General features: G+C 44.1%; 1 protein-coding gene across 1 annotated transcript in view; it reads right to left on the bottom strand.

The window, feature by feature from the left end:
• The window catches only part of LOC140728752 (mucin-6-like), a 33,787-nt gene that overhangs the window by 17,113 nt on the left and 2,727 nt on the right, over nucleotides 1–13,947 (bottom strand). The window contains exon 2 of the mRNA XM_073047699.1: nucleotides 813–917. Within this exon, the coding sequence (XP_072903800.1) occupies nucleotides 813–908 (96 nt within the window). The 5' untranslated portion in view covers nucleotides 909–917. The remainder of the gene's footprint in view (nucleotides 1–812; nucleotides 918–13,947) is intronic.

Below are 13,947 nucleotides of genomic sequence, written 5' to 3'. Positions count from 1 at the left end.
AAAGACAAAACACAAAGAGAAGAGTGTAAACAAGGTCAGTAATCCATATTGGATTAATATTCATCTCAGTACTTAGAGTTGGATTTGAGTGGAAGGAACCTATCTCACTATTTTAAAATAATGTAACTGTAGAAGTTGTGATTGTGAAGATAAGTGTACTTTACGACTGGATACCGACATCTAGACAAATGAATATCATTGTGTGGAGATATGTGGGCATCTAATCCATCTAAGGAGCAAGAACGAGGAACGTACAATCCTGCTGAGTGACAAGCACCAAAAAATCAGCAGAAACCAAATGAAAGATGTTGCCAGTAAAACTGATTTACCAATGTTCTTCAGGGAGGAAAATCTGACTTTATCTCCTGTTGCGTGAATCCCCCACATCAAGATTCCACACTTCATAGTATTTGAAAACTCATGACAATGCAGATGTCAATGCATCCACAGTGATATGATACACTGGGCAAACTGCTTTAATGGACAGTGTTACACTTGGGCACCAGAAAATGTGGTGACACTTTTGGGCTGACCCAGCACACCCTCAGAATTGTTGGTTATTGGTGCAAAAGATGCATTTCACTGTACGCTTCGACATTTTGATGTATGTATGACAAATAAAACTATCTTTAAGGATTTTGTGGCCAACGTAAACCTCTCAGAAAGAGCCAGCTCATCAGCAGCTGGAATGATGCACAAAGGTCACTTCCTTTTCATGTCTTTCATCACATCGTAAAATAAAAGCTTATTTACTCATAATATACTCTGTTGTAAATGGAATGTTACTATAAAACCCAGTGTTGCCCCCTTACCTGATTTGTGGCATAGATTACACCTGTTAACTGTGTTTCTGAATATCTAACACCAGGTTTTGCAAAAACGACTTCAATTGTGCCATTATCAGGCATCTTAATACTCTGAAAAACAGAAAGACAATTAAAATTATTTTATATAATGGTTAAAGTAGTGAAATAGATTGGGTTCAGAAATATGAGCTTGAATGCCACAATGGCAACATGGCAAATTTGAATCCGAGTAATTTAAAAGATCACCCAGCAATAAAAATTCCTGAAAATATATTAAAAAAACACCTGGTTGACAAATGTCCTTCAGTGAAGAAAATCTGCTGTCCTTCCCCAGGTCAGTCTCTATGTAATTCCAGATTAATCTGTATGGTTAATATCAGTTCAGGAGAGCAGAGATATCAGCTGTCTGACAAACATATCATTACACTGGGTCTGGAAGATGTGGGTTATAAGGAAAGATTGAATAGGTTAGCTTTATTCCTTAAAACGTAGAAGATTGAGGGGAGATTTGATAAAGGTATAGTTAGGGTAAATGCAAGTAGGCATTTTTCGCTTGTTTGGGGGACTACAGTCAGAGGTTAAGGGTGAAAGATGAAAAGTTTAAGGGGAACATCTTTACTCAGAGGGTCATGTGTGTGTGGAAAGACCTGCCAGCACATTTCAATGCTTACGTGAAGTTTGGATAGGTACTTGGATGGTAGGGGTATGAAGGGCTATGGTCTCGGTGCAGGTTGATGAGAATAGGCAGTAAATGGTTTTGGCATGGTCTAGACGGGCTGAAGGGTGTATTTCTGTGTGGTACTTTTCTATGACTCTGTGACTATTACAATTTCTGCAGAGGTCAACAGAGATGGTGTGTGCACCAAGTGGCTGATCCACTAGTTCCAGATCGGCATGGTGTGAATGTTTAAGATCATATGTTATTCTCCTTAACATCTCCATTGCAGATGGTCCCACATCCTCTTTGATGTTGGTCCCAACACGGCTTCAACTATATCAGGAGAAGTGTCATACTTATTAGTATTCCATGTGCTTCTAGATCAAGTATATAGTGTTGACCTCTACACACAAGTTTCAATTTTTGTTTAGCGCATGTCTGCAGAAACACCATCACTCTATCTTTTGCTCCTTTTGACTCCTTCAGCTTTTCCACATTCCTATTTAGGGCACTGATTAAGTTCAGCACTCTGCAGCCAAAGAAGAACAGTCCAAAGAGCTAGTCTGGCAGATGCATTCAGCAGGTTACATCTGGGGCTCAGAGCGTCATTTTAAACTGTATTGTTATGTCTGGCACTCCATTAACAGGTTCACCCTTAAGTACTCTGCTGGAAGCAGACTCAAAAAATTCCTACATGAGGGAAACATGGTTTGCTTTCCATAAACCTACATTTGTTCCAACAAAAACTATTGCTACTTCCCAAGTCTCTAGCTGTCACTCCCTTAATAAGTCATTGATCCATATGTCCTATGTGCCAAATGTCACAAGGCTTATTTGGTAAACCTGAGATTTTCCCTTTAGACCATAAGAGATAGAAGTAGAAGCAGGCAACTTGGCCCATCTTTGCCATTTCATTATGGTTGATCCATTTTCCCTCTCAACCCCATTCTCCTGCCTTATCCCCATAACCTTTCACAATAATTAAGACCTATGATCCTCTGTACTAAATGCACCCATTGACCTAGCCTCCATGGCTGCCTGTGGCAACGCATTCCACATATTTACCACTCTTTGGCTAAATTTCCTACTCATCTCCATTCTAAATGGATATTCCTCTATTCTGAGTTTGTGCCCTCTGTGAAGCATCCTCTCCACATCCATTCCATCTCGGCTTTCAAACATTCAATAAGAATCCCCTAGGGAGGCCAGGGAGCAAGGACAAAATGCCAACATGGACGTAAACATTGGATAACAAACCGGTAAAACCTGGACTAGGATTTGGACTTGGAACCTGGACTTGAACTTGCCTTGGACGTAGAACCCGGACTCAGACTCGACTTGGACAAGGAACCCGGACTCGGACTTGGCTTGGACTCAGACACTGGACCTCAGCTTGGACTCGGAACCTGGATCTTGATGTGGACTCAGAACTCGGACCACGAGCTTGAACTTGGACTGGACTTGGACCACGAAAAGACAGAATACCCAACTTGGAGTAGCAGCATATGGCCTGACCTACTCAGCTGAAAAGACTTGGACAACAAGGAGACAGAATATGCAACTTAGAGTAGCAGCAAATGGCCAGACCTACTCAGTTGGAAAGGACTTGGACAACGAGGAGACAAAATCACACAACGACAGTCCATACGTATCTGTGCTCGAAGTGGCAGCAAACGGCCAGCAAGTCTCAGCTGGCCACGAAAATGACAGAATTCGTACCTTACTCAGAGCAGTGGCAAAACAGCCGGCAACTCAGCTGGACATGAAAACAACTGAATTTGCTAAGCAGCCACAGGCACCAAAGCAACTAGAGTCCACAATTCACGGCAGTTCCGGGATGAGCATAGCCGCAGTCCATGGACTGGACTGTGACAGGGAAGTGGGTGGTAGAATCTGGGGGAGGGAAGAGTTGATAGAAATTTGTGGAGTGAGGATTTCAAGAAAAAAATAGTGGGGAAATAGATTGCTCTGGGAGTGGGGAACTGGATTGCTCTGGGAGTTGGGAAATGGATTTTTCTGAGATTGGGGAAATGGATTGCAGTGGGAGTTGGGAAATGGATTGCTCTGGGAGTTGGGGAAATGGATTGCTGTGGGTTTGGGGAAATGGATTGCTTTGGGAACTGCTGGGTTGAAATCATCCTCTTCATCACAGTACAAGAGAAATGGGAATGCAAGCTGAATAGTGAAGGAAATGGACATGGAAACAATGAATGTATTTTGGCTGTCACTTTACAAAATGTTACAGGTGACAGAACAGTTCCTCTAGATTCAAGAGTGGTAAATGTAAGAGTTAGTATGAATTCAGGGACAACATGTTTCAGTAAGAGTGCAAGGAAAATATGGCAAAATTAAAGAACCTTGATGAGAGGCATTGGTCGTGTGGATAGTCAGAGGCTTTTTCCCAGGGCTGAAATGGTTGCCACAAGAGGGCACAGGTTTAAGGTGCTCGGGTGTAGGTACAGCGGAGATGTCAGGGGTAAGTTTTTTACTCAGAGAGTGATGAGTGCGTGGAATGGGCTGCCAGCAACGGTGGTGGAGGCAGATATGATAGGGTCTTTTAAGAGATTCCTGGATAGGTACATGGAGCTTAGAAGAATAGAGGGCTATGGGTAAGCCTATTAATTTCTAAGGTAGGGAAATATTTGGCACAACTTTGTGGGCCGAAGGGCCTGTATTGTGCTGTAGGTTTTCTATGTTTCTATGTTACCTTAGATGCAAAAGATTTTTAGAAGTTGGACCAGTAAAGAAAATGAAACCTAGGACAGGTACAGGCAACTACCATCAAGCAAATCCCTTGAGGAATATAGAAGGTGGAAGAGAGCTCTTGAGAAGGAAATTAGGAGGATAAAACACACCACCAGATATCCTGACCAGGTTAGATTAAGGATTTTATTGGTGGACTGGAGAAGAGCAGGTGGGTTATGGGTGGATCGATAAGAGGGCTGATTGGCAGATGAGTGAGAGGAGAGCGGGAGAACCTGGGAGGTGATTTATGAAAAAGGCAGAATATAGAGTGTTGCTCCTCTGGTTTGCATATAGCCTCAACTTGGAAGTGGAAGAGGCTGAAGACAGACATCCGGTGTGGAATAAAAAAGACAATTAAACTGGCTGGAAACAGAGAGCTCTGGGCAGCCATTGTGGACAGAGCACAGGTGCTTGGTAAAACAGTCATCCAATTTGACCTCACCAATGTGGAGGAGACCACATCAGGATTACTGGATGCAATAAGCAAGGTCCGGAGATTTGCATGTGAAAGGCTGCCTCACCTGGAAGGGCAGTCTGGAGCTCTGGATGCTGGAGAGGGAAGAGGTATAGGGACAGGTGTTACAACACATGATAAGTGTTGAGGAAAGGGCCTGAAGAGGGATGAATGGACCAGGAAGTCATGGAGAGGATAGTCCCTGTGGAAAAGCAGAAAGGACTGCGGAGGACAAGATGTGCCTAATGGTGGAATCACACTGTAGCTGTGTTCCTGCACTTTGGCAAGTACATTCTGGCCATCACCCTTGGCAGCGTGTCCCAGGCGCCCACCACTACCTGTCCCATACATTTCCCTAAAACTTACCCCACCTTTGTTCTTTAATTTGTTAAAAGGTAATTACAGATGCATAGTACTGTGCAAAAGTCTTAGGCACATACACTAGCTACTGTGCCGAAGACTCTTCCCCAGTACTGTATTCGTCAATGTGGAGCAGATAGCGAGTTTGTAAATCTGGTGGGTGCAAAGGGTGTTGGGAATGGTGAGAGTGGACCATAAGACTATAAGACAGTGCCACCAGATGGGCATGGAACAGATGGCAGAGAAGGAACACCAGGGGCAGGGGGTGGCACGGGTGCAGACACCAGGCCAGGTCATTTAATTCCAAACAATTGGTTTATTGATCATTATGGACTATCTCGCTAGTGCTTCCTGTTTCTCCTCTCTCCCTTCCCCCTTTCCCAACTATGATTCCCCTCTCCCTGCCCCCTTCCTACCTTCAGAATCAGGTTTATCATCACTCACATACACAGAGAGTGATTAATACATGGGATGTCATGCCAGAGGGTGTTGGAATCACTCTGTTTCATGTAGGCATGGCATATGGACCGACTGCAGGCAAATGAGATTTTTGTGGATAAGCCAAAAGGCTGGTCTGCTTAAAGGGCCCATTCTATGCTGTACAACTCTGTGTCTCTGTCACTCGAGATGTGAAGAGAGTGTCTCCCCCATCATGCCAGGGTCATTGTCAGGTTATAGGGCTGGCTTTATTTTCTTTGAGCAGGGACACTTAGGATGGAACCTGATGGAGGGATAGAGAATTATAAGTGACAGAAATTGGTGTAGGTATATTGTAGGAAAGAATGGCGGAAGTGTTAAGACAAGAAGGCAAAGGTCTAAAGGTGGGGAATAAACTGTTCAGAGAGGATTGGAGGGAGCATTTTTCCCATTCAGAAGGTGGTTACAATCTGGAAGTTATGAAGGCAGAGGCTCTCTCAATACAACTGGATAAGCATGTGAATAACCAAGGTTACAGGCCAAATTCCAGTAACTAGAACATAATGTGACAAATGACCTCTCCCCATGCTGGATGTCTCTATGACTCCGTAATTATTCCAGTAAGGATAATACATCTGGGTAGAGGTATGTTAAATTAATGTTCTGTCAGTTAATACTTTAGAGGAAGCGGATAATGAAAAAAATCAACTCTTTGGAATCCACTGAGATATAAGGATTGTGTATCTGAAATCGAATAACTGCTTTTCTCAACCAATGAGACAATTGCTTCCAATTCTTCTTGTTTCATTTTAATTCCTCAACATTCAGTATGAAGAAGTGAAATCTTACTTTGACAAGGAGGTAGGTGCAGACTCCATGGTATCTGTACTGTCTGGAATCAAATGTGGTTACAAATGAACCTCCTTCAATAGAACACCGTCCTGGACACGGCAGATCAATACAGTTCCATTTTCCCATACTGCATTTGCTGGACAGATAATAGTAAAGGCAGTTTCGTTATTCACTTAGTAGTGATATTTTTGGCAGTGATTAATTCTACAGTATTGCTCTCTATTTTAGCCTGACTCCCAGTGTAGATTGGCTGATAGAGGATTTACACTCCAAGTATCTTCTGAAATACTAATTACTGAGGTCAGATCAACTACACAATACAATCTACACAAAACAATCAGCAGCCTGCTGTGTCTAGTTCAAAGAGAAGAGCCTGGTTGCATCTTCTTTAAATAAATTTACAGTGTTGGAAGACAAAAGGGTGAAATAGCTGGTCCAGAATTTTCAGCCAGTGGTCCAGCTGCCTGTGCTTTTTGTTCATGTTCAAATAATCATGGGCTGGTACAGTGGCTCAGCTAGAAGACTTATTCCCTTCACTCCAGAGAACTAGTGCTGTCTGTGTAGAGTTTGCATCTGCACTCAGTCACTGCGTGGATGCTCCATTTTCACAAAATTCACATCATACAGCACGTCAAATTTCATGCCCATAATAAAATAATAAATCTGATTCTGACTCCTCCCAAATCCTAAACATGTGTTGCCTGGTAGGTTTCTTAGCACTGTAGACCTAGTATGAGGTCAGTGAAGAATCAAGGGGAAATTGCTATTGGAATTGGTTTATTACTGTCATATGTGCCGAGGTACAGTTAAAAAGCTAGTCTTACGCTGTTAGTAGATCAAATCATTACACAGTGCATCAAGATGGTAGAGGGAGTTAATGGTGGATGGGAAGAGAATGAAATGGGTTATGAGCAATGAGTGTAAAAATGGGTGCCTGATTGTTAACTTATTATTATATTTATCCTGAGCCAATAACAACTTTTACAGTTAAATTCTTGCAAGCTGGTTGTCATTGAAGCATGTTGTCTCATGTGAATCAGTAAACAAGACACTCGAGGATAGGTCAGATGAATGTGTGTCAAGAAAGAAAGAGTACGATTAAGATTTTAGATCATTGGGAACATTCGCGTGCAGAGCGTTCAATCTATATGAAAAAGCTAGAGCAGTAGGCAGAGCAGATATGAGTTGACAAAGATATGAGAGGATGCATGATGAAATTCCATAAATTATCATGTAATAGAAACATAGAAAACTTACAGCACAACTCAGGCCTTCGGCCCACAAACCTGTGCCGAACATGTCCTTACCTTAGAACTACCTAGGGTTACCCATAGCCCTCTCTTTTTCTAAGGTCCATATATCCATCCAGGAGCCTCTTAAAAGACCCTACCATTTCCGCCTCCACCACCAAAGCACTCACTACTCTGCATAAAAAAGCTTACCCAGACATCTCCTCTGTACCTACTTCCAAGCAACTTAAAACTGCGCCCTCTCATGCTAGCCATTTCAGCCCTGGGAAAAAGCCACTGACTATCCACTATCCACATGATCAATGCCTCTCATTATCTTGTACACCTCTATCAGGTCACCTCTCATCCTCTGTCACTCCAAGGAGAAAAGACCGAGTTCACTCAACCTATTCTCATAAGGCATGCTCCCCAATCCGGACAACAACCTTGTAAATCTCTGCACCCTTTCGACAGTTTCCACATCCTTCCTGTAGTGAGGCAACCAGAATTGAGCACAGTACTCCAAGTGGGGTCTGACCAGGGTCCTATATAGCTGCAACATTACCTCTCCGCTCTGAATCACAATCCCACGATTGATGAAGGCCAATGCACCGTATGCCTTCTTAACCACAGAGTCAACTTGCGTAACAGCTTTGAGTGTCCTATGAACTCAGACCCCAAGATCCCTTTGATTTTCCACACTGCCAAGAATCTTGCCATTAATACTATATTCTGCCATCATATTTGACCTACCAAAATGAACCACCTCACACTTGTCTGGGTTGAACTCCACCTGCCACTTCTCAGCCCAGTTTTGCATGTTATCAATGTCCCATTCTAACCTCTGACAGCCTCCATACTATCCACAACGTCCCCAACCTTTGTGTCATCAGCAAATTTACTAACCCATCCCTCCACTTCCTCATCCAGGTCATTTATAAAATTCACAAAGAGTAGGGGTCCCAGAACAGATCCCTGAGGCACTCCACTGGTGACCGACCTCCATGCAGAATATGACCCATCTACAACCACTCTTTGCCTTCTGTGGGCAAGTCAGTTCTGGATCCACAAAGCAATGTCCCCTTGGATCCCATGCCTCCTTACTTTCTCAATAAGCCTTGCAAGGGGTACCTTATCAAATGCCTTGCTGAAATCCATATACACTACATCTACTGCTCTACCTTCATCAATGTGTTTAGTCACATTCTCAGAAAATTCAATCTGCCTTTGACAAAGTCATGCTGAATATTCCTAATCATATAATACCTCTCCAAATGTTCGTAAATCCTACCTCTCAGGATCTTCTCCATCAATTTACCAACCATTGAAGTAAGACACACTGGTCTATAATATCCTAGACTATCCTTACTCCCTTTCTTGAATGCGGGAACAACAGCCGCAACCTTCCAATCCTCCGGAACCTCTCCTGTCCTCATTGATGATGCAAAGATCATTGCCAGAGGCTCAGCAATCTCCTTTCTCGCTTCCCACAGTAGCCTGGGGTACATCCCATCCAGTCCTGGTGACTTATCCAACTTGATGCTTTCCAAAAGCTCCAGCACATTCTCTTCTTTAAAATCTACATGCTCAAGATTTTCAGTCCGCTGCGTCACCCCTACAATCGCCAAGATCCTTTTCCATAGTGAATATTGAAGCAAAGTATTCATTAAGTACCTCTGCCATCTCCTCTGGTTCCATACACACTTTTCAACTATTCTCCTATTCTCGCAAGTCTTATCCTCTTGCTCTTCACATACTTGTAGAATGCCTTGGGGTTTTCCTTCATCCTGTCCACCAAGAGCTTCTCATGGCCTCTTCTGGCTCTCCTAATTTCATTCTTAAGCTCCTTCCTGCTAGCCTTATAATCTTCTAAATCTCTATCATTACCTAGGATTTTGATCCTTACGTAAACTCTTCTTTTCTTGACTAGACTAACAGCCTTTGTACACTACAGTTCCTGTACCCTACCATTTCTCTTTCCCTTTCTCATTAGAAAGTATCTGCACAGAACCCCACGCAGATATTCCCTGAACATTTGCCACATTTCTTCCATATGTTTCCCTGAGAACGTCTCTTTCTAATTTATGCATTCAAGTTCCGGCCTGATAGCCTCATATTTCCCTTACTCCAATTAAATGTTTCCCTATCCCTCTCCAATGCTATGGTAAAGGAGATAGAACTGTGATCACTATCTCCAAAATGCTCTCCCACTGAGAGACCTGACACCTAACCAGGTTCATTTCCCGATACCAGATCAAGTACAGCCTCTCCTCTTGTAGGCTTATCTAAATATTGTAACAGGAAACCTTCCTGAACACACCTAAAAAACTCCGTCATTAGTTCACATCTGGAATTTCCAGTTGGCAGACGATTTCCCTCCACGCCGCTCTGACATGTTGGGAAATCATGTACTCGGCAGGTTACAGCAGTGGTTTGCCTTTGCCTTCAGCCGGGTGAGTTTGAAGAGATCACCACCTCTTGCAGTGGATGACCAGGACGTCTAAGTGCCTTGTCGTGCTCTTAGCACTCCACAAACGCCTGCTGGCCTGCCTTCTCGACCGTTGGACCATTAATCGGTCTCCTCCACTCAATCCACCAGGGCCAGACTTCACATGCTGGGACAGGCAGATCGCCTACCTCACCGAGGGTCGAAGACCCGTCGGCTACCCTCACCTGGTTTGGCCAGTCTGCTGAGACGGTTTACCGGGGTGTGGCCGCTGCGCGTGTTACAGCTACTTGGAGCTGCAGGTGAGAGCTGAGCGCCGGGTGGGGACCAAAGATGGACAAGCTGCCCTGAAAAAGGGCATGGTAGCCCCCCCCCACCAGAGGTGCTACGCTCACTAGACACCCCATAAACCTATCTAACAAACTCCACCCCATCTAGACCCCTCACTCTAGAGAGATGCCAGTCAGTGTTTGGGAAATTAAAATCTCCCACCACAACAACCCTGTTATTATTACTCCTTTCCAGAATCTGTCTCCCTATCTGCTCACTGTCCCTGTTACTATTGGGTGGTCTATAAAAACACCCAGTAGAATTTATTGACCCCTTCCTATTCCTAAGTTCCACCCACAGAGACTTTGTAGACAACCCCTCCATGGCTTCCTCCTTTTCTGCAGCTGTTACACTATCTCTGATCAAAAGTGCTGTGCCTCCACCTCTATTGCCTCCTTCCCTGTCCTTTCTGAAACATCTAAAGCCTGGCACTTGAAGTAACCATTCCTGCCCCTGCACCATCCAAGTCTCTGTAATGGCCACAACATCATAGCTCCAAGTGCTGATCCACGCTCTAAGATCATCCGCTTTATTCATAATACTCCTTGCATTAAAATAGACACATCTCAAACCATCGGTCTGAGTGCATCCCTTATCTATCACCTGCCTATCCTCCTTTTCGCACTATCTCCAAGCTTTCTCTAATTGTGAGCCAACCTCCCTTTCTTCCGTCACTTCAGTTCGGTTCCCAACCCCCAGCAATTCTCGTTTAAGCTCTCTGCAATGGTGTTTGCAAACCTTCCCACCAGATATTGGTCCCCTGGGATTCAAGTACATCCCATCCTTTTTGTACAGGTCACTCTTGCCCCAGGGGAGGTCCCAATGATCCAGAAATCTGAATCCCTGCCCCCTGCTCCAATCCCTCAGCCACACATTTATCCTCCACCTCATTCTATTCCTATACTCATTGTCACATGGCACGGGCAGTAATTCCGAGATTACTATCTTTGAGGTCCTGCTTCTCAACTTCCTTCCCAACTCCCTGTAGTCTGCTTTCAGGACCTCCTCCCTTTTCCTACCAATGTCGTTGGTATCAATAAAACGACCTCTGGCTGTTCTCCTTCCCACTTTAAGACATCGTGGACATGATCAAAAACATCCCAGGCCCTGGCACCTGGGAGGCAAACTACCATCCGCATTTCTTTCTTGCGTCCACAGAATCGCCTGTCTGACCCCCTAACTATAGAGTCCCCTATCGCTGCTGTCTTCCTCTTCTTTTCCCTACCCTTCTGAGCCACAGGGCCAGACTCTGTGCCAGAAGCACAAGAACTGTTGATTCCCCCAGGTAGGCCGATTCCCCCCCCCCCCCCTGCCCCCAGCAGTACTCAAACAGGTTTACATTGTTAAGGGGGACAGCCACTGGGGTATTCTCTAGCAACTGCTTCTTGCCCTTCCCTCTCCTCACTGTTATCTGTCTCCTCAGGCTCCAGAGTGACTACCTGCCTATAGCTCCTCTCTATCACCTCCTCACTCTCCCTGACCAGATGAAGGTAATCAAGCTGCATCTCCAGTTCCCTAATGCTAAGGAGCTGCAGCTCGACACACCTAGCACAGATGTGGCCATCTGGGAGGCAGGGGATCTCCTGGACCTTCCACATCTGACACCAAGCACAGTGAACCGGCCTCACACACATTGGGAGTATGATAAAATTACAATCACTAAGACGTGGTTGAAAGGAGGGTAGGACTGAACATTCCAAGGTACAAAACATACAGGTTTGATGGAGATAGCAGGTAAAAGAGGAGGGGTCACTTCATTACTGATTGGGGATACCATCATTGCAATAGTTTGGAAGGATCTTAGAAGGCACTTCAAATGAAGCCATATAGGTAGAGCTTCAAAATAAGAAATAAGGTGATTACATTTCTGGGGTTATATTACAAGCCCTCAAGCACCAGCAGGAAATAGAGGAGCAGACATAAATCAGAGAGAAAAAAAGAATAACTGGTAAATAAGTAAAAGGTAAATATTTTATTGTATTTCTTAAAAAGATTCTGAGTAACATCTTCAAAGGTTTTGTAAAAGACTTTGTAAAAAAAACACTGAACTGATTCCACAACCTTTAGAGACTCAGAGTTCACTTTATTTATTTATTTATTTATTGTTATGTCAAAGGTAATGTCGCAGTAGTTATTGGGGGATTTCAACATGCAGGTGAACTGGGAGAATCAGGTTGGTGCTGGACCCCAGGATAGGGAGTTTGTAGAGTGCCTACGGGATGCATTCTTGGAACAGCTTGTACGAGAGCTGACCAGGGACAAGGCTATTCTGGATTTACTGTTGTGTAATGAACAGGATTTGATAAGCAATCTTGAAGTAAAGGAGCCGTTAGGAGGTAGTGACCATAATATGATTAGTTTTTATCTGCAATTTGAGAAGGATAAGGGCAGATCGGAGGTGTCAGTGTGGCAGTTGAACAAAGGAGACTATGGAGCCACAAGGGAGGAGCTGGTCAAAGTTAACTGGACGGATATCCTGGCAGAAAAGACAGTGGAACAGCAATGGCAGGTATTCTTGGGAATAATACACAAGGTGCAAAATCAGTTCATCCCCCGGAGAAGGAAGGATTCAAAGGGGGGAAAGGGGCCACAGTGGTTGATAAAGGAAGTCAGAGATTGCATAGCATTAAAAAAAAGTATGACAGACCTAAGGTGAGTGGGAAGACAGATGATTGGGAAATTTTTAAGGAACAACAGAACTTAACTGAAAAGGCAATACGGGGAGAAAAAAATGAGGTACGAACGCAAGCTAGCCAGGAATACAAAGGAGGATAGTGATGCACCATCAATAACTCTGAGACGTGGGTTAAGGTAGGCTTTTATTGGCTGGAAGAAAGCACAAGCAGCAAGTGACCACCACACAACATCCTGGAGACTGAGGAAGGGTCTGTGCCTCCAATCGCCTTTATACCAGGGTCTGTGGGAGGAGCCACAGGAGCAGTCAGCAGGGGGGCGTGTCCAGACAGGTATATGTAGTTCACCACAGATAGCAAAAGCTTTTTTAGGTATGTGAAGAGAAAGAAGATAGTTAAGAACAATGTTGGGCCTTTGAAGAATGAATTGGGTGAAATTGTTATGGGAAACAGAGAAATGGCAGAAAAATTTAATGTACTTTAGATCTGTCTTCACTAGGGAAGACACAAGCAATCTCCCAGATGTATGGATGGGCCAAGGACATAGGGTAACAGAGGAAATGAAACAGATTGACATTAGGAAGGAAACGGTGATGAGTAGACTGATGGGACTGAAGGCTAACAAATCCCCAGGTCCAGATGGTCTGCATCCTAGGGTACTAAAGGAGGTGGCTCTGGAAATTGCAGATGCATTGGTAATCATTTTCCAATGTTCCTTAGATTCAGGATCAGTTCCTGAGGATTGGAGAATGGCTAATGTTATCCTACTTTTTAAGAAAGGAGGGAGGGAGAAAACAGAGAACTATCGTCCTGTCAGCCCAACATCAGTAGTGGGGAAGATGCTAGAGTCCATTATTAAAGATGAAATAGTGGCATATCTAGATAGCAGTGATAGGATTGGGCCGAGCCAGCATGGATTTACCAAGGGCAAATCATGCTTGACTAATCTATTGGAGTTTTTCGAGGATGTAACCAGGAAGTTAGACAAGGAAGATCCAGTGGATGTAGTGTACCTCG

This window comes from Hemitrygon akajei, chromosome 6 (assembly GCF_048418815.1).
Source record: "Hemitrygon akajei chromosome 6, sHemAka1.3, whole genome shotgun sequence".
NCBI lineage: Eukaryota > Metazoa > Chordata > Chondrichthyes > Myliobatiformes > Dasyatidae > Hemitrygon > Hemitrygon akajei.
The sequence above is the reverse complement of the archived record's forward strand: the minus strand, read 5'-3'. Positions and strand labels throughout refer to the sequence as shown.